This window comes from Ostrea edulis, chromosome 9 (assembly GCF_947568905.1).
Source record: "Ostrea edulis chromosome 9, xbOstEdul1.1, whole genome shotgun sequence".
Classification (NCBI taxonomy): Eukaryota; Metazoa; Mollusca; class Bivalvia; order Ostreida; family Ostreidae; genus Ostrea; species Ostrea edulis.
The window spans coordinates 3,532,002-3,554,195 of NC_079172.1; the positions used below are offsets into that span (position 1 = coordinate 3,532,002).

General features: G+C 36.2%; 1 protein-coding gene and 1 long non-coding RNA gene across 2 annotated transcripts; one reads left to right on the top strand and one right to left on the bottom strand.

Moving 5' to 3' along the window:
* Positions 1–2,159: 2,159 nt before the first annotated feature.
* On the bottom strand, positions 2,160–8,947 carry LOC125659190 (uncharacterized). The gene is made up of 4 exons (XR_008798351.1): positions 6,936–8,947; positions 4,181–4,242; positions 3,837–3,910; positions 2,160–3,642 (listed from the first exon to the last, which is right to left on the bottom strand). It is a non-coding gene; the product is annotated as an uncharacterized LOC125659190 (long non-coding RNA).
* A 5,339-nt stretch (positions 8,948–14,286) lies between these two features.
* On the top strand, positions 14,287–16,151 carry LOC125658169 (peptidoglycan-recognition protein SC2-like). The gene is made up of 3 exons (XM_048889334.2): positions 14,287–14,412; positions 15,221–15,418; positions 15,761–16,151. Exons 1-3 carry the CDS (start codon positions 14,331–14,333, stop codon positions 16,117–16,119), a joined length of 639 nt encoding a protein of 212 aa, XP_048745291.2. The 5' UTR covers positions 14,287–14,330; the 3' UTR covers positions 16,120–16,151.
* The last annotated feature ends 6,043 nt before the right edge of the window (positions 16,152–22,194 follow it).

Below are 22,194 nucleotides of genomic sequence, written 5' to 3' on the forward strand. Positions count from 1 at the left end.
CCTGTAGAGCATAACCTAGTCCCTGTAGAGCATAACCTAGTCCCTGTAAAGTATAACCTAGTCCCTGTAGAGTATAACCTAGTCCCTATAGAGTATAACCTAGTCCCTGTAGAGCATAACCTAGTCCCTGTAAAGTATAACCTAGTCCCTGTAGAGCATAACCTAGTCTCTGTAGAGCATAACCTAGTCCCTGTAGAGCATAACCTAGTCCCTGTAAAGTATAACCTAGTCCCTGTAGAGCATAACCTAGTCCCTGTAAAGTATAACCTAGTCCCTGTAAAGTATAACCTAGTCTCTGTAGAGCATAACCTAGTCCCTGTAAAGTATAACCTAGTCTCTGTAGAGCATAACCTAGTCCCTGTAGAGCATAACCTATTCCCTGTAAAGTATAACCTAGTCCCTGTAGAGCATAACCTAATCCCTGTAAAGTATAACCTAGTCCCTGTAAAGTATAACCTAGTCCCTGTAGAGTATAACCTAGTCCCTGTAAAGTATAACCTAGTCCCTGTAGAGTATAACCTAGTCCCTGTAGAGCATAACCTAGTCCCTGTAGAGCACAACCTAGTCCCTGTAAAGTATAACCTAGTCCCTGTAAAGTATAACCTAGTCCCAGTAAAGTATAACCTAGTCCCTTTAGACTATAACCTAGTCCCTGTAAAGTATAACCTAGTCCCTGTAGAGCATAACCCAGTCCCTGTAGAGCATAACCTAGTCCCTGTAGAGCATAACCTAGTCCCTGTAGAGCATAACCTAGTCCCTGTAAAGTATAACCTAGTCCCTGTAGAGTATAACCTAGTCCCTGTAGAGTATAACCTAGTCCCTGTAGAGCATAACCTAGTCCCTGTAGAGCATAACCTAGTCCCTGTAAAGTATAACCTAGTCCCTGTAGAGCATAACCTAGTCTCTGTAGAGCATAACCTAGTCCCTGTAAAGTATAACCTAGTCCCTGTAGAGCATAACCTAGTCCCTGTAAAGTATAATCTAGTCCCTGTAGAGCATAACCTAGTCCCTGTAGAGCATAACCTAGTCCCTGTAAAGTATAACCTAGTCCCTGTAAAGTATAACCTAGTCTCTGTAGAGCATAACCTAGTCCCTGTAGAGCATAACCTAGTCCCTGTAAAGTATAACCTAGTCCCTGTAGAGCATAACCTAATCCCTGTAAAGTATAACCTAGTCCCTGTAAAGTATAACCTAGTCCCTGTAGAGTATAACCTAGTCCCTGTAAAGTATAACCTAGTCCCTGTAGAGTATAACCTAGTCCCTGTAGAGCATAACCTAGTCCCTGTAGAGCACAACCTAGTCCCTGTAAAGTATAACCTAGTCCCTGTAAAGTATAACCTAGTCCCTGTAAAGTATAACCTAGTCCCTTTAGAGTATAACCTAGTCCCTGTAAAGTATAACCTAATCCCTGTAGAGCATAACCTAGTCCCTGTAGAGCATAACCCAGTCCCTGTAGAGCATAACCTAGTCCCTGTAGAGCATAACCTAGTCCCTGTAGAGTATAACCCAGTCCCTGTAGATCCTAACCTAGTCCCTGTAGAGCCTTACACAGTCTTAACCTATAAAATGCAACTTTGTCTCTGTACAACAGTATCGTATTTCACTGATAATAAATTTTCCATACATGTTTATTATTAGTTTAATCATCAGGCACATTTGAATAGTCTCGTGGAGATTCGGGTTAGAATAGATCCTCAGTACCCCCTTGCTTGTCGTAAGAGGCGATTAAATGGGGCGGTCCTTCGGATGAGACCGCAAAAACAGAGGTCCTGTGTCACAGCAGGTGTGGGACAATAAAGATCCCTCCCTGCTCAATGGCTATAAGCGCTGAGCATAGGCCTAAATTTTACAGCCCTTCACCGGCAGTGGTGACGTCTCAATGTGAGTGAAATATTCTCGAGAGGGACGTTTAACAATATTCAATCAATCAATCACAATTGAATAAATACCCGGTCTCTCTGTGTTATAGACTTTACCAGTCATCTTGAGCTAAATCAACATTTTTGTGCCAGACCCATTTTTGTGTGCATCATAACTCAGTATCTCTATAAATAGTTGAATCTGCAACTACTACATGTAAGAGCTTGACGTATTTGACAGACATTTTTTTCCACAATTTCCTCTGGTACTTAGTCTTGATTTTAATTAAGAAGAAAAAGTTGAACAGATAACAGTTTTATTATCAAGACCTTAGACATACAATGATTACATTATCACATTGTTGTAACCTTTGACATTGAAATATATTTTCCAGATGCATGTACTTATGAAAGAGCTGGCTCGCATTCTACCTCATGCTCCAAGATTGCGTAGCAATAGTAACACATGATGGCTATATTAGACAGATTGATAATGATGGGTAATCAGATCAAACATCCTTAATATAAATCAAATTTACATAATCTGTTAAGAATTGATTATATATTACTGGGTAATTAAGGGGTCTTTCATGAAAAGAAATGAAAAAAAATTTAAGTTTTCATAAAACATATGAAACAACAATTTTATCTTTCTTTCAGTGATTAATTGGTAAACGCATTAAACGTTTCAATGTTCCATGGGAAATACAACATAACTACATGTATTTATTCTATATGTTGAACAAGAGGCCCATGGGCCACATCGCTCACCTGAGCCACCTTGGCTCATATTGAAAGATTTTTCCTGAATAATTGTATGTAAAACTTTGATTCTCTATTGTGGCCCCATACAACCCCTGGAGGCCATGATTTCAATAAACTTGAATCTGTACTATGTCAAGAAGCTTTCATGTACATTTTAGCTCTTCTGGCCCAGTGGTTCTTGATAAAAAAAATTAAATGACCCACCCTATTTTTGTGGTCATCTCCCCTTTGAAGAGGGCATGGCCCTTCATTTGAACAAACTCGAAAGACCTTTACCCAAGGATACTTTTGGCTAAGTTTGGTTATTATTGGCCCATTGCTTCTGGAGAAAATATAAAATGTTTAATCACGGACAGACAATGAACAACAGGCGATCAGAAAAGCTCACTTGAGCTTTCAGCTCAGGTGAGCTAAAAAGTATTTACGTATGGAATAATTTTCTTCATATGTGTCTTTTTTCATCCAATGCTATTTCTCCCCACTTTTAAATTAACGTTCAGATTTAAAATACATCAGAGTTTCCTGTAAATATGCATATCGATATGTGATATATGTCCTTATCAACTACAGAGTTTCATAATACTGCCTTGCCTTGCACGTGAGTTAAAACAGTATACCCTTTACAAGTCGTTGCCTGCAGTATATAATAACCTCTCTAGGATAAGAATGAGTTGAATTAAACAATGCTATAATTCTAATATACAAATGATCCATGTGTACATGTATACTCTCCAAAGAAAACAATTTAAACAATGTTAATGTTGCTGAAGAAAATTTACCACAAAGCAAAAGAAATGCAAAAGTTTGGCATCGGATCAAGTGCCTTTGACCTTGTTGACAATATACAATTACAAACAAAAGAAATAATAATAATTTATTCGTTTTGTGAGTGCACACTCAGTGGAGGTCAGTGGAGGTGCATCTTCTGTTGGCCTCCTCATATGCCATTCCTGTTTTGGAACAAATGAGAACAACGGCCTCTTTTAACATCACTAGGGGCAGGTAGTGAGCTGCCATTCTGGATAGCAAACAAAATTCTATGAAAATTTAAACTTTAAATATTGTGCAATCATAATAAACTATACTGTCTTTAAAAAATTTAAAGGTTGAAAAAGCATAACATACATAAATATACTATATTAAATTAGTTTTTATTGTTTCAAGGATGATATGTTTAAGTTCTAGATATGAATTACTGGTAAGTAGCCTTACAGTGGATAATTTAGAATTTTTTTTACTGAGGTCTTCATTTTGCAAGCCTTGCAGTGTTCTGTATTTGGTAAAATCTAAAATAGATATTGAAAAAATATTATATTCAAAACATGATGAAATCATGAACTCTTTGGGAATAATTTATGATTCAATTGCAACTACATGTAGGATCGTCTATGAAATAGACATGAATGCCCTTTCTTGCAGAGTGGTGAGAAATCAACACACAGAACAATAGATGGAAGGAAGGACATAATTTAGATAATTATAACAAACATTATACAACCTAGCCATATACATGCTTGGATATGAAAAGTATCAATATTAAATGGGAGTATCTCTACCCATGACGAGCCTTGCTGCACATCATTCTGTCCCTGAGTATATTTAGAACGTGTCCCAGTTCCTAAAAATAAAAGTCGGATTAGAAAGCTTTAATATGTTATGTGATGCACTACTTGTGTAAAAATTGAGCAAACATGTTCATTCAACTTCATAAAGATGTGTATTTTGGATCCATACCCAAAATATATATTGACTAATTCCTATCATATCAAAGTAATCAAAATGTGAGCTGCTGATTCTTTAGAAAATTACTTTCTTACCAATATATCAATATACTTTCCCCAAAGCAGTAAAGTTTAATATATTTATTGAACGGATTTTTTTTATAAACTGGTGGTGTCTTTCATGGTCTTCTTCCTCACTGGAAAAATACTGTTGTCTTGTTCATACATGGTTTTGAAGTGGACATTGTTTTCAGAAGTAAGGATGTAGATGTATATCATGTTTTCCCCACAACCCCTGGCCAATGGATTTTTTTTTTTTTTTTTTTTTTTTTAGGTTCATACAACATTTATTCACATTATGACAGTCAGGGTTTTAACATCATGCCCTTACAAAGCCACCTGACTAGGGGGTACAGGGTATTTTATCTACCATTTACTCTCACATCCACTCTAATAGGCATTCATTCAAAGATAGGAAAAAAGGAAGAGAATTAGAAAGGAATGAAATTACTCTGGCTTATCATATGTACACTATACAAAATAATATTAATCTAATAGGTTGTCACAAACTAAAGGTTTTAAATGTATAACAAATGTACTGTTATGACATTGATAATAACTTCCGATGATATACATAGGCTAATTAATATATACAATTACATATTATATATTCTGGATGATCTAAAATCTATAAATCTTTTAATTTATGAAATGTATTCCATTTCTTCTCAAAAACATCTACATAATCATTTTTACATGCTAACTGCCTTTCTACTTTGTACACATCTGTCCAAGTGGTAATAAAGTTATTTAACAAAGGCGGATTGCCTCTACATTTGCAACCATACACAAAGTACTTTAAATAATAATTAATCAAATTGATCATTTCATTTTCTGAGCTACCCAGCAAAAAGGTTTTTTTTATCAACAACAATATTTACTGGAAAAAAATCCCTAAACCATGACTGCACATTCTTGCAAAATAAAACAACATTTTCACAGTCATACAAAACATGCTCTATTGATTCCCTTTCTTTTACACAAAACGAACATAAATCGTTGTCTATTTTCTTTATTTTGAACAAAAATAAATTTGTGACTAAAATTTTTTGATTTATACGATATTGTAGCCACTGTAATTTTGTATCCTTTGTAATAGTAAAAACATTTTTATTAATTGTATTCCACTCTTCTTGAGAGATATCAAATTTTATATCCCACTTCTTTTGACCTGTAGGTTTTTCTTCACTATGATTAAAAATTTGGTACAGTTTTTTCTTGTTTCTTTTAAAATATATGAAAGGGGCTATATGTATGGGAATAGTAGGTTCTTGAACTTTTATAAACTGGTTTATTCCATTATCTCTCATTGCTTTCTTCAATGCTTGTCTTAAACCAAAAAATTCCAAAAAATGAGATTTTACTTTATACATTTCCATGAATTGATTATAATTCATGATATCTCCATTCTCATCTAACATTGAGTTAACTGTATATACATTATTTTCACACCATTCTTTCAGATATAAAGTTTTTCTATTTACCTTTATGTTTTCATTGTACCATAAAACACTATTAACCATACGTTCAGAAGATTTTTTTTTTCTCAAAAAGACATATTAACCATTTCCAGGATTTACTTACATCCCTCCAAAACATATTCTTTCATTTTTCAAGTTTTTGTAAAGCATACAACGGTCCAAATTTAATAACAATGGATTTGAATAATTAGGAGCTAGGATGAACTAAAAATTGTCTACCACACCACATACAAACAAGAGGCCCAAGGGCCACATCGCTCACCTGAGTCACTTTGGCTCATACATATGTATTTAAAGATTTTTCCTATATATTTGTATGCAAAACTTTGATCCCCCATGTGACCCCATCCTACCTCTGGGAGCCATGATTTTCACAAACTGAAATCTGAAATATGTCAGGAAGCTTTCATGTCAATATCAGCTTTTCTGGCTCAGTGGTTCTTGAGAAAAAGATTTTTAAACATTTTCCTTATATATTTGTATGTAAAACTTTGATCCCCTATTGTGGCCCCATCCAACACCCGGGGGCCATGATTTGAACAAACTTGAATCTGCATTATGTCAGAAAGCTTTCATGTAAATATCAGTTTTTCTGGATCAGTGGTTCTTGAGAAGATTTTTAAACATTTTCCTTATATATTTGTATGTAAAACTTTGATCCCCTATTGTGGCCCCATCCAACCCCCAGGGGCCATGATTTTAATAAACTTGAATTTGTACTATGCCAGTAAGCTGTCATGTAAATTTCAGCTTTTCTGGCCAAGTGGCTCTTGATTAGAAGATTTTTGAATGACCCCACTCTATATTTGCATTTTTGTGATTATCTCCCCTTTGAAAGGGACATGACCCTTCTTTTGAACAAACTTGAAAGCCCTTTACTCAAGGATGCTTTGTGGGAAGTTTGGTTGAAATTGGTCCAGCGGTTCTTGAGAAGAAGTCGAAAATGTAAAACGTTTATGATGCCGACGACGACAGACAACGGGCAAATTTTGATCAGAAAAGCTCACTTGAGCCTTTATCTCAAGTGAGCTAAAAATATAAATGCTCACCATTTACGAATATCACAGTTTATCATTCCTGTCGGTGCATGGAGTAAACTGCCAATCTGCAAGATATTTAATTATCAAATACTTTTATGCTATTCTCTAAACTGAGCACACTAAAACCTGTAATTCATATAATACAACACAAGAGATGTTTCTAAAACACATATGCCCCCAAGTTGCAAAATTGAAAGGGTTATACCCGTGCCTCATTTAATTGATAGTAGTATCACCAATTCAAAATATTGAGCAGACAATACCTTCCTATGTCAAGAGTGGACTGACCATGTGACCTAAGAATCAATAGGGGTCATCTACTCCTTATATATGCTGTACAAGTGTACCAAGTTTGTTGTCAATCAACCAATTAATTCGTAAAATATAGGAAACATCCCCCTTAATGTATTGAATAGTATGAAGGAGAAAGCATGGGCAGGAAGATAGACATGAACTCTGATAAGCCATATAGGAGGAGAAGCGTTCACAAACTATTTTATACCCTACACCCCTCAGATCCACTTTAACTTTAAGGATAGCAATTGGATCCTCCTGTCCCTACAACTTACACATCTACAAATGGCATTGAAGCATTGTACAAATTCTCAAGTCTATCAGATAAGCCATATAGGAGAAGTGTTCACAAGGTATTTTAACATCCTCCACCCCTTTTAGATCCACTATATCTTTTAGGAAAAACTTTGGATCCTCCCATTCCGACAATATGCACATCTACAAATGACAATTAAGCATTGTACAAAGTTTCAAGTCTATCCAATAAGCCATATGGGAGGAGAAGAGTTCATAAGCTATTTTACATCTTCCACCCCTCTTAGATCCACTATAACTCTTAGGAAAACAATTGGATCCTCCCGTCCCAACAATATTCACATCTGTAAATGACAATGAAGCATTGTACAAAGTTTCAAGTCTATCTGATAAGCCATATAGGTGGAGAAGCGTTCACAAGATTTTGTGACAGAAGGAAGGACGGACAGAAAGTACAAATACAATATGTCTCCCCCTGGAAGAGGGAAGATATAATTATATGAGTGCATGTTTATATACACACAGCACTAAACATAACTTAAAGTAATTCCACCCTCCTATGATGTCATCAGATTTTGCAAAATCAATGATTTATTTAGATTTATGCATGATAGGAACATAAATTTTGTTAGTCTTTTCCGATAGTTATTGTAAAAAAAAACAAAAAACTGTTAAAACAAGAGGTACTGTGAGCAATGCTCACTAAGAATACCCCCCGCTTACCCCAATCTCCTAAAGGGTGTTGGAAATATATAGGTAAAACTTCAATATTATGATCCAAAAGGTATCTAGGAACACAGCATCTCCATGCGATGAAAAAAGCCGTTAAAGAATTTAAATGGAAACCATATTGCTACTTTGATGTCCAGTGCGCGTGACCTTTGACCTTTTGACCCCAAAATCGATAGGGAACATCTTCATCCCATGGGTAGTTCATATATATGATATGGTAACGGTAGGTGGAAAGGATAATGCTTTAGAGCCCGGAAACCATTGCGTCTACAGACGGACGGACAGACGGACGGACAGACAGACGGACAACCCGATTCCAGTATACCCCCCCCCCCCCCACAACTTGTTGCGGGGGGTATAATAAACTATTTCAAAAGTCTAAGTTATAGATGAATAATCAATGATACGATTTAAATCAAAATAGATGTGTGTAACATTTCACTATAAAGAGTTGTATGAAAATGTGATTTGTGGAAATAAATAATAATGCTATAATTCTAATTAGAGGCCTGTGATCTTAATCACATCCTAATTAGTGTTAGAGTCAGCCCCCTGAACTGGAGCATATCCTAATTAGTGTTAGAATCAGGCCCGTGAACTCAATCACATTTTACTTAGTGTTATAATTAGGCCCGTGAACTCAATCACATTTAATTAGTGTTAGAATCAGGCCCGTGAACTCAATCACATGCTAGTTAGTGTTAGAATCAGGCCCGTGAACTGGATCACATTTTAATTAGTGTTAGAATCAAGCCCGTGAACTGGATCATATCCTGATTAGTTTTAGAATCAGGCCCGTGAACTCAATCACATTTTACTTAGTGTTAGAATTAGGCCCGTGAACTCAATCACATTTAATTAGTGTTAGAATCAGGCCCGTGAAGTCAACCACGTGCTAGTTAGTGTTAGAATCAGGCCCGTGAACTGGATCACATTTTGATTAGTGTTAGAATCAGGCCCGTGAACTGGATCATATCCTAATTAGTGTTAGAAGCAGGCTCGTGAACTCAATCACATGCTAATTAGTGTTAGAATCAGGCCCGTGAACTGGATCACATTTTAATTAATGTTAGAATCAGGCCCGTGAACTGGATCATATCCTAATTAGTGTTAGAAGCAGGCCAGTGAACTCAATCACATGCTAATTAGTATTAGAATCAGGCCCGTGAACTCAATCACATGCTAATTAGTGTTAGAATCAGGCCCGTGAACTCAATCACATTTTACTTAGTGTTAGAATTAGGCCCGTGAACTCAATCACATTTAATTAGTGTTAGAATCAGGCCCGTGAAGTCAACCACGTGCTAGTTAGTGTTAGAATCAGGCCCGTGAACTGGATCACATCTTGATTAGTGTTAGAATCAGGCACGTGAACTGGATCATATCCTAATTAGTGTTAGAAGCAGGCCTGTGAACTCAGTCACATGCTAATTAGTGTTAGAATCAGGCCCGTGAACTCAATCACATGCTAGTTAGTGTTAAAATCAGACCCGTAAACTGGATCACATTTTAATTAGTGTTAGAATCAGGCCCGTGAACTGGATCATATCCTGATTAGTTTTAGAATCAGGCCCGTGAACTCAATCACATTTTCCTTAATGTTAGAATTAGGCCCGTGAACTCAATCACATTTAATTAGTGTTAGAATCAGGCCCGTGAACTCAATCACATCTTATTTAGTGTTAGAGACAGGCCCGTGAAGTGGACCATATCCTAATTAGAAGCCCATGAACTCAATCACATCCTAATTAGAACCCTGTGAACTCAATCAAATCCTTATTAGTGTTGATTCTGTACCTCCACTTACAAAAATTTTTTAATATGCATCTCGGGTACGAGTTAATACTAGGCCTTTAGTAAAAACGAAAGTAAATTGTATGACGTATGCAATTTGTGTGTGTTTGAGTTCACGGAACTTCCGATTGTATCAGTTCACGGGCTTATAGACCCTGCCATCAAACAATATTCCTTAAGACTATCAGAGGAGAATAAGTATCAGATAGCGTCCGTACCAGGGTTCCCATCTTCAAATTATAGACGTTACATGAAGAAACGTTAGAAACTCTTATTTTGTACTGGATAAAGAAAGACAACTGAGTTTACGTAAGTGTGGAAATGAATTTTTCCGTTAAATTCCTCGGTGTAATTAGCAATTTGAAAATACACATGAAAATACTCATTGTCTTAAAATCAGTTTGATTTCCGACAACGTATCATAATCTATAGAAGGGGAAAGGTAGTGGTGACAAGGATGACACTTATTTCTAAAGGTAGTGGTGACAAGGATGACACTTATTTCTAAAGGTAGTGGTGACAAGGATGACACTTATTTCTAAAGGTAGTGGTGACAAGGATGACAGTTATTTCTAAAGGTAGCGGTGACAAGGATGACACTTATTTCTAAAGGTAGTGGTGACAAGGATGACACTTATTTCTAAAGGTAGTGGTGACAAGGATGACAGTTATTTCTAAAGGTAGCGGTGACAAGGATGACACTTATTTCTAAAGGTAGTGGTGACAAGGATGACACTTATTTCTAAAAGATGATTATCCCCTCTGTTTCAGCTAGTAGACATTATCAATAACATAGTACAGAGGAGTGTTCGTTCTATTTTTCAGAATGATGTACTAATAATTATTCTATCTATTTTGTGTTTTTGGTATCATTGATTACCTTGCGTGTCTTAAATAATATTGAAGTAAAAAAAAAAAGCCACAATGGAAGTATGGGGCAATTTGCTTATACTACAGTACTTCATGTGTCCATGAGAGAGAGAGAGAGAGAGAGAGAGAGAGAGAGAGAGAGAGAGAGAGAGAGAGAGAGAGAGAGAGAGAGAGAGGTTTAAAAATACATGACGGCATATTCTTAAAAATGAAATTAATTTTTCATATATAATGAAAAACATTTTCATTTGTGTCGGATTTCCCCAGTCGTTAAAACTGAAAAACAAAAGTACTACATTTATCACGATTCATACACGCATTGTTCATGTGGAGGTCCAGGTTAGAATAGGTCCTCAGTAACCCTTACTTGTCGTAAGAGGCGACTAAATGGGGTGGCCCTTCAGATGAGACCGCAAAAACCGAGGCCCCGTGTCACAGCAGGTGTGGCACGATAAAGATCCCTCCCTGCTCAAAGGCCGTAAGCGCCGTGCATAGGTCTAAAATTACAAGCCCTTCACCGGCAATGGTGACGTCTCCATATCAGTTGAAGATTCTCGAGAGGGACGTTAAACAATATTCAATCAATTATTCACAACTACAAAGCATTCTAGACTGGTCCGCTGTCATTGATTACAAGTGCGAGCACCCTGTCTTGAATTTCATAGCGACAGCTTTTAGAATCAAGCGCAGGCTATCTAGTCTATGATTATATTTGGCAGGATTTGGTTGACGCCATTCATTTTGTGAAATTCGGATGAGAACTGACTTTTCTCTGTACATGCTTTACATGGCGTGGTGGGTAAGAGAAGGAAATATATCGGACAGTAAAAGGGGAGAAAAGTATAATTGTGATATTTTTGTAATTGCTAATATTATGAAAGGAATCTTACACGTGAACACCGAGGTATTTACGATTCGAGGGAGATGAAATTCAATACCTAAAGAAAAACCCGAAAGAATTCTACAAGTTACATGTATCTAGAAAAATAATACCTAAAGAAAATTCCGAAAGAATTCTACAAGTTACATGTATCTAGAAAAATAATACCTAAAGAAAAACCCGAAAGAATTCTACAAGTTACATGTATCTAGAAAAATAATACCTAAAGAAAAACCCGAAAGAATTCTACAAGGTACATGTATCTAGAAAAATAATACCTAAAGAAAAACCCGAAAGAATTCTACAAGTTACATGTATCTAGAAAAATAATACCTAAAGAAAATTCCGAAAGAATTCTACAAGTTACATGTATCTAGAAAAATAATACCTAAAGAAAATTCCGAAAGAATTCTACAAGTTACATGTATCTAGAAAAATAATACCTAAAGAAAAACCCGAAAGAATTCTACAAGTTACATGTATCTAGAAAAATAATACCTAAAGAAAAACCCGAAAGAATTCTACAAGTTACATGTATCTAGAAAAATAATACCTAAAGAAAATTCCGAAAGAATTCTACAAGTTACATGTATCTAGAAAAATAATACCTAAAGAAAATTCCGAAAGAATTCTACAAGTTACATGTATCTAGAAAAATAATACCTAAAGAAAATTCCGAAAGAATTCTACAAGTTACATGTATCTAGAAAAATAATACCTAAAGAAAAACCCGAAAGAATTCTACAAGTTACATGTATCTAGAAAAATAATACCTAAAGAAAATTCCGAAAGAATTCTACAAGTTACATGTATCTAGAAAAATAATACCTAAAGAAAATTCCGAAAGAATTCTACAAGTTACATGTATCTAGAAAAATAATACCTAAAGAAAAACCCGAAAGAATTCTACAAGTTACATGTATCTAGAAAAATAATACCTAAAGAAAATTCCGAAAGAATTCTACAAGTTACATGTATCTAGAAAAGGAAACTCATTCTCTAGTCCTTTAACTTATACAAATGATGGATTTAAGTTACAGTTGTATTTATCAAAAGCAATCCCAAATATATATGTACAATATATCAGTATAAATATCGTATGTTATCACATAGACTAGAAGTTGAACAAAGTAGTTACATCATGTTTCAAGAAATGAAAGAATTTGTAAAATGTGTTCAAATGCAGATATAGAAGACAAATTTCCTTTTTTATTGGTCTGCCCATTTTATAATAATTTAAGAAAAATGTATATTAAGAAATATTGTTAAAAACTATACTTACCAACTAGTTCAGTTGTTACCAACAGAAAATGTCACATAATCATGTAAATCAGGAAAATATTTATATAAATGTTCGAGTAAGAACAGAAATGCATACATAATGCTGAGGTTATCCTCAATTTTACCACATTATATCACAAACTACAGTTGTATAATAGATAATAATAATATCTCATAGACATTGAATAAAGTGTGTCTCTTTACCTAACCGGCATTGTATTTACTTTATGTATTACTTTTGTTTATGCTTATTATCTCTGTGTAAAACTATTAAACCTTTGAACTTTATGGTAATTGGTAATAAGCAATACATTGCAGTGAGGAATGGTTATCAATAAAAAAAAAATTATGTCGCGAATCTGCAGCCTGTAGAATGTGTCGTTTACCGGTTTGTCCAATGTAGTTTTCAAATACGGATAGGACAGGTCAAGCTGTATATCTAAGAAGTAAATTTTATTTTTGAAAATACATGAGGGTATGAAGTGCAACTCTTCACTCCAATACACTTCATGGAAGGTGAAGATAACGAACAGTGATCTCATAACTCCTACAAGCAATGCAAAACAGAGAGTTGGGCAAACACGGACCCCTGGATATACCAGAGGTGAAATCAGGTGCTTAGAAGGAGTAAGCATCCCCTGACGACCGGTTACATTCGCCGTAAGCCCTATATCTTAATCAGGTAAACGGTGTTATTCGTAGTCAAAACCAGTATGCCAAGAACAGCCTAACAATCGGCATGAAACACGCCAGACATACTTTTGAAACTCCTGCACCATCAACTTGTTTGTCAGTAGCCTGCATCGATTTAAAAAAAAACTGATCATACGCAAAACAAGCTCTTGTGTAACGAATCAGTTAAGATATATAAACACCATAAGCTGCTGAAGCCTGTTAGTTATAGGAATTTACAGTTACATTACACAGAGTCTAACAGAGTTCTGCTTCGTTCCATAAACTGTAAACATTCACAGAAAAAGGATGGGCATTTTCATCATGATAATCACACATATTACAAACAGTATTACTCCTCACAAATCACTATATGTAGGTCAGCATCTAGCATTACTTCTGCTCTCAGTTCAATTTCTTTATAGTCATGCACATGTATGCATGTATGCATTCATAAACTGAGTATGCTTGTTAAAAATACATATAAAATACATAAATTGCGTCAAAAATAGTTGTTTGTCAGAAATGTTGTATAAATATAGATAAATGATATTAGATATATGTAGAAATTCCTCTCAGTGCACCGGTCTTATCTTCGATCTGAAGACCTAAATCCATATCTCAACATGCTACATGTACAGTTTGTACAACGTGGTGGAAAGGGAAGGATGTTGCTGTTATTTTCAGTTCTGTGCATTTGTGTACAAAGTAAGATTTCCGTAGTATTGTACAAATACTAGTATTGTATATCACTGTTCAATATTTAATACTGGTATTGTATATCACTGTTCAATATTTAATACTAGTATTGTATATCACTGTTCAATATTTAATACTGGTATTGTATATCACTGTTCAATATTTAATACTGGTATTGTATATCACTGCTCAATATTTAATACTAGTATTGTATATCACTGTTCAATATTTAAAACAAAACAACCGCAACCTTTCGGTACTTGTTGGAGAAAATGTAACTAATATGCATGTGACTGTAAATTTTGTGACAGAGGGAGGTACAAGCAAGTCATTAGTCTGTCTGGGATTCGGTGGAGGTGGAGGGGGGGGGGGGCTACCCGAACAATATAATATTACCAGAAGCAGAGGAGGATACCTCCGCGTACAAATCATGAAAAATGACGAAAACTAAGAATAGTCAAACACATTCACCGACAAAACAGATAAAAAACCAACACATTAAATATACTCAAATTCTGTTGAAGAGATTAACTTTAATCAGAATAGTGGCAATTTCCAATGTGTTTGTTGTTGGTTATTTTCGTGGTTTTTGTTTTGGGGTGGGTTTTTTTTTTTTTTTTTTTTTTTTTTTTTTTGGTTTTTTTGGCCAATGTATTTCTATCCAGTGGCATGTCATCTGCAAATGTGGTATTTCATAGAGTATAGATATCGTCAGTGAATTATGTGGTATTACAAAGAGTATAGACATCGACAGTTAATTATGTGGTTCGTTAAAAACGTGGACCACTGATCACTCTTTACAAACATTTTTTTTCAGCCACCTTCTGTGGACCGTGTAATGTAACTATTATATCACGTGATGAATGGGGAGCGAGGGCGCCGCGTGATCATGACCACATGAACACTCCAGTGACCGTTGCCTTGATTCACCACACCGACAGACAACACTGCACCACGAAAGCAGCATGTATAGCGGAACTCAAGGCGATGCAGACCTTCCACATGGACAACCAAAGTATTTGTTTTTCCTCAAGTTAACAATATAACGTACGATGGTGACTTGTTTCTATAAGACTGAATTTTTACGTTTGATACTTCCGAAATGGTTGAAACAGAGCCAATTTAGCAAATTTACTCTTAACATGCTATACTGAGTATATAAACACTGAAAGAAAGAAAAATAACCTCGAAATAACTACTCACAGAAAATGATTTTGCAATTTTTAATGTTTGGACAACAGTACGCATGATTTTGTTTTACCCTGATGTGGTGGTAAAACAAATGATGTCATTTGCACGTGTATTTACAATAGGTATCTCATTTACCGGAAAACTTCATATGGTCATACTTTTTCAGGTCATTCTGACATCATGTACAATTTTCTGGTCGGGGAAGATGGAAACGTTTATGAGGGACGGGGATGGAATACTGTAGGGGGACACGTGCCATACTGGGGTATCGTCAGTCAGGGCATTGGCGTCATGGGAAACTTCCAGCACACACCACCAAATGCCGCCGCCCTGACCGCCCTTCAGGATCTACTGACGTGCCTGGTAGGGAACCACAAACTCACGCCAGACTACAAATTATACGGACATCGAGACGTAGCCCATACTAATTGTCCGGGGCAAGAGTTTTATGAGGTCATCAAGGCGTGGTCACATTACGACTCCGGACATCCTGTTCTGCCGACAAAAACACCAGGTCATTTGTAATACAAGATAAATAAATTGATAATCAATGAAAACAACTAATTTGTAAGATAATGCCGGTTCTAAAACCTGAGCTATTGATACATCATAATGTAAAACTTATACGGTAGCAATGTTGATGCACCAGATGCGCATTTCGACAAATAATGTCTCTTCAGTGATGCTCAACCGAAATGTGATGATATGTTCAAATCATTTATGTCTATGGTCGTATGTCTAAAGATTTTTTGTTTTGTTTTGATCTTTTCTTCTATATTTCAATAACAATCCAATTAAAGCTATTTCAGATGTTAGATGCGCTCACACACTCAAAACACCAAAGATCTTGCGAACTACGTGAGTGGATCAAATAATTTAGATTTAATCAAATCCATTTTCGTCACAGGTGCTTGACATAGCATCATCGCTAGCCAAGGGTGACGATACACGATGTTCCCCTTTCAAAAAGAGGAACACCGTGTATCGTAACCCTTGGCTAGCGAAGATGCTGACATAGAGACATAGATGTATATTCTATCTTTGAAACTTCATCTCTGAAACAATGACTGATTAATTGTTTGTTTTACGTCCTGTCGAGAATTTTTCACTTTTATTGAGACGTCGTGTATTCATAGTGAGGGTTCCTAAACGTGTTAACGTTGCCGCGACACGGGACGTCCGTTTTGTAAGGTCATGTCCAAAAGACCCGTGCGTATAGGACAAAGGAAGATAATCCAAAAATACGACTATGAAGACCATTGATTTTGCAAATAATACCTAAATATACAGCAGTATTTAACCTACATATATGCTCTCTCTCTCTCTCTCTCTTTCTCTCTCTCAATCTTTATTTTAAATATATATATATATATACATGTACATATGGATTTAATGAAATGGATCTATGTAATCGCTCTTAGTATAACAAAGTGATTCATGGGTATGAATTTAGAACAATAATGTTAAGTATTCTCTACTATATTGCCATATCTACCGTACATACAGAATTAGCTGTAGTCGAAAATTGATTGATTGATTGAATATTGTTTAATGTCCCTCGTGAGAATTTTTCACTCGATATGAAGACGTCACCATTGTCAGTGAAGGGCTGCAAAGTTTAGGCCTATGCTCGGCGCTTACGGCCTTTGAGCAGGGAGGGATCTTTATCGTGCCACGCCTGCTGTGACACGGGACATCGGTTTTTGCGATCTCATCCGAAGCACCGTCCAATTTAGTCGCCTCTTGCGATAAGCAAGGCGGTATTGAGGATTTATTTTAACCCGGATCCCCACGGGAGTGTAATCGAAAAAGCCATGAACTCATTTTTAGCTACTAGTGCAAGAATACTACAACATTTTTTTATATTTCAGAAGTACAATGGTTGTCATCCTTGTACATTGTGCATAACATCTGAATCGTGTGATTTTTTCCCCTATACATTAAGCACTTGGCATCGTATTTTAAAATAGGTGGGGTGTTGTGTTGCATTCTTTGATGTCTCTACACATTGTCTGAAATTCTTGACAAGCAAATGATATAGTAAACAAGTTATAAATACATATATGTTCTTTTACACAAACTTTAAAATCCATAATGGTAGTAGATGTACGTTCAAGCGTCCTTGCTTTCGGTATATAATTTTCCGGAAATTTCGACTCCTTCCGGAACCGAACCCACTATTACTCCACTTTTATAAGAATGGTAACTTCCGCCTTTGGAGGCTCAGTGAAAACGGCGAGTGTTTTATCTTTGACCTTCAAAGAATGTACCCACCTAAAAGAGTTGTTAAGTGTTATTAAACCATTCCAAAATTCCACGGCATTTATAGAACCAATATCATGACTTCAATCTAAAGAACCCATCGGGATACAAGCTAGAATAGGTCCTCAGTATCCCTTGCTTGTCGTAAGAGGCGACTACATGGGGTGGGCCTTCGGATGAGACCGCAGAAACTGAAACCTCGTGTCAGCAGGAGTGACACGATCAAGATCCCTCTCTGCTGAAAAGCCGTAAGCGCCGAGCATAGGCCTAAATTTTACAGCCCTTCACCGGCGATGGTGACGTCTCTATATGAGTGAAAAATTCCTAAATGAAACGTTAAAGAAAACTAACCTACCAACTGAAGAACAATGAATGTAAATTTGTTGGGAAATTGTGATGGTTATTGCAAGTGCTTTAATTTCACAGGGTATCCATAAGACCTGCCGTCCTCTAAGTTTTGCGCTGAAAAACCCACACAGTAGTTGTTTGTTTTACCTTGTGGCATATAAGGTTGCCATGATTCTTAACAGCATCGTCAGTTACAATCCATAGTGTGTCCTTCGACCGTGGTAGGCGAGTGTTTTATCTCTGACCTTCAAAGTCAGACTACCACACAAGGAAGTCGCCAAGTGCTCGACACATTGATTCTTCTAAGGCAGTTTCCGATCCCGACATCCCCATAACTGATCTTGTATGTACACATACTCCCCGAAATGGGGTAACGACTCTACAGGACTTCATGGATGGGCGTGACAGCGGGATTTTATTGAAGGATTTCGTTAAATCAGTTAAAACGGTGATGTATTTCCACTGACCTATGTAACATAATATACTGTCTACATTGGGTATCAATGATGGTTGCGGTTTAGCATATCTACCAACATCTGCAAAGGCTGTCACCAAACGAAATTCACCATTCGACTTTCTCTCAAGAAATGACGGGTTTAAATATTCTATAGCAATGCCAAGATCTTCTGGAGGTTTGAAAACGGCATGCTTCTCTATCATATTGAATTGTTTTTAGAATTCCGAGAGTTGGTTGCGTGAAACCTGAGGGAGTCTTCCCTTGCGTTGTGGTGGCAACACAGACTGCTTGAAATGGACTGGCCTTCGCATTGTAAAGCGGTAACGAGGGACTGAAAACCTTATCAAATTCACGCAGTGTGTCACAAAATGCGTGTTTGGCTTCTGTAGAAAGTATGTTATGAGGTCTAACTGTACTGTAGAGGAATGTCTATGTTTCTTCATTGCAGTGATCGTAGGTGGATTTGACGTTTGTAAGGTTATACACTGTTCCGAGTTAGGCTGACAAGCCTCCCGAGTTGACGTTCACCGAAGACAGAACGGTACTAATCCAACAGAAGTGTTTATGGCACTTGACTATTAGTGGTTCTGAAGTGAGATTTGGAATTCGAACTTTCTTCGACACACTATGAACTATCTCAGGAATGGGTCACATGTGACTTTGGCCCGAGTCAAAGGTTGAGGTTGATTGACGTGGTTCGATAGTATAGCACTGGTCAACACTTGGAAATTCAGAAGGGACATCTACTTTTTTTTTTAAACAATATTTTATTATGTATGCTACTTTTGTATAATATCCAGGCCAAATTGTGGTGATTACTGTAGCACGCATAGTAAGGACAGTAAAGTGTAATGTCCTCCATTCACAAGCTGTCGTATAGCTGGTCGCACGGATATGTCGTTATATTGTGACTTTTCGACACTTTGCACGACCATTCCTCACGGTAGGTTGGGGACTGGACTTTTTGACATCATAGACGGTTGCTTCTTTATCAGAGATTGAAAACGGAGGTTTCCCTATCTGGTGGTCGGTCATCCAGAGGTTTGCTTTGTTAAACACCACTCTGATTCCGCGCGCAGGTGTTCTGAGGTTGAGATAGAAGGTATGCTATAGTTCCTCATTGACAGTATCTTCGTGGTCTTTCGTGATCAGGTCTTCCGGCGGTCTGTTGGGGTTCCAGAAGGCACGAGTTGTGCTAATTTGTTGGTTGGCCTGTTTTTGTATTCATGTAGAGCAGGGTTTGTTCAAAGACTTCTGCGTGGGAGGAAGGGGTATCTTGCTGTGGCCTTCGGTTCGGCATTTGGATGTGTCGACAGCGTTTTATCTGTTGAAAGTGGTGACTTTCGTTCGTGTCGGTTCGGTGTGTCCCTGCGGGCTCGGGATGATACATAATATTCCTGTAAAAAATAAAAACATGAGTAAACCATTCATAGTAAATTAAGGGGTAAAACAAGGGGATAACTTAAGTCCTACACCGTTTAACATATATGATTGATTGTTTTTACGTCCCGTCGAGAGTTTTGCACTCATATTGAGACGTCACCAGCTGTAGGTGAAGTACCACAAATTAAACCCGTGCATAGCGCTCAGGGCCGTAGCAGTGAGGATTCTTTATCGTGTCAACGCCTGCCGTGTTGACTGTTGGTGACCTATTATGATACCTGAATAGTTCAGATACTTTATAACTTTACTCAATGCCTGTTGATCGCATTTTTGCTGATGATTTAATTGTAATTTCTGAATCTTTATTTGGGCTCCAGCATTGTCTGAACGCTTCGCTTTAGAGAAATATTGTATAGATTTGAAGTTCTAAGTGGATATGAAAAAAATAAATGCAGTGATTTTCTCGAGAAAAACAACAATGAAGGATACGTATGGTTTTTATTATAAGCACAACATTGTATTATAAACAGATCAATATAAATATACAGGACTTGTGGTTACATTAAATGGAAAACTTTGCTTCAGAACAACTTTCTAAAATAATACTACGCAATCATTTCAAGTATATCTGGAAATAATAATCTTGATTTGGAATATTCAATGTTATGACATATACAATAATGCACAAGCTTATACAATCACTTTTCAAAGAGGACAAAAAGTAAGCTTCCAACAAAAAAATTCTATACTCATGGCAAAGTAAGCTTTTTAGTCTTCAACAACAACAAAATAAATTTGACTTCTTTGAATATTCTTGGGTAAGTATGATACTTTTATTGATTTTAAATGGTATGATAAATGGAAAGTTAAGCAACATTTCATTGTCTAACTCCAGAAAACTTTATTTCTATAGCAAACTCTCGCAGTGTAATGAATTACAAGATTAAAGTGTGAACGACCCCAGTTAACAAAATGAAGAATTAACTAATGCACAAATTATTGAAACAGGCGAATATTGTGAACCAATAACCCCCAAAGGAAAACGAACGTGTCATGCTTTAAACTGCTTGTGGAAAACGGAAAACATTTTGTACATTTTGTACTCTCCTGTTCATGACAAGCTTCGATATAAATACGAACATCGTTAATGTGCGTGATATTGACCCCGCATGATATAAAACGTTTATGTAACTATTAAGATAGGTGTTTATACATAGAAATCTTTATGGACTTGGAAGAATTAGACTTGCATGCTGTAGTTATTAGTACTTCCTTGCTGTTAGTCGTTTGACTTAGCTTGACTGTATGTTAACATGGTGATGTCAATAAATTGGATTTTGACAACATTGTATCAGCTACATGTATACTAACATTAGGAGAGGAACTTGTAAGTTGTTAGAACTTGTTTAGAATTCTTTTGTATATTCCTTACACAATGAAATACATGTATGTTCAAACTAAGTTGTGGTTAACATGAAGGATATTTTAAGTATGAATTACCATACATTAATATAACAACAATATCTAGATAAGCTTCTCGTGAATCTTATCAGTGAATCACGTTGAATATATTTATGGGACAAATAGTTTCATTCATTGATTGGCACAAAAAAGTGTTATTTGATTGTAATCTACATTTTGGTATAAAATAATATATGGCATTTCCTGTGACATACTGGTAATTTGATATTCATATAATATATATTTGGAGCTTTTATTTGGGAAAATGTGGAAATTATCGCTACATTTAGTTGTAGCTTTTATAATGTTTTGGAATCTATGGGATTGCACATTCCCATTCCTGACACTTCAGAAGCATTCTGTGGTCAAATAAAACACATGTACATGGGAGATAATGTTATACGATCTAGTTGGAATTCTAGTGTTTTCAGAAGTCCCAATGTCTTGGAAGCATTGGCTGGCAATATATGCCAAACAGATAAAATCTTGAGGAAATGTTGATTTTTTACAAATTCAGTTGGTATCAAAGTGCATTGCTTTTGTTTTTGTAGGATTCATATTTCAGTAGCCACATATCAAGTTCTTGAAGGTCTTGGTTAAGTTTACACCCAATGTTTACTAAATTATCAGAAGCATGTAGTAAACTATTACCATCTGCAATTGTTAGTAACGTGTTTTCTGCAACATCC

What these genes read in the sequence shown, in the direction of transcription:
- LOC125658169 (XM_048889334.2), top strand. Translation starts at nt 14,331, where the DNA reads ATGCTACATGTACAGTTTGTACAACGTGGTGGAAAGGGAAGGATGTTG. An exon ending in TCTGTGCATTTGTGTACAAA is followed by an intron (nt 14,413 to 15,220) that starts GTAAGATTTCCG and finishes ATTTTTTTTCAG; the next exon opens with CCACCTTCTGTGGACCGTGT. An exon ending in CTTCCACATGGACAACCAAA is followed by an intron (nt 15,419 to 15,760) that starts GTATTTGTTTTT and finishes ATACTTTTTCAG; the next exon opens with GTCATTCTGACATCATGTAC.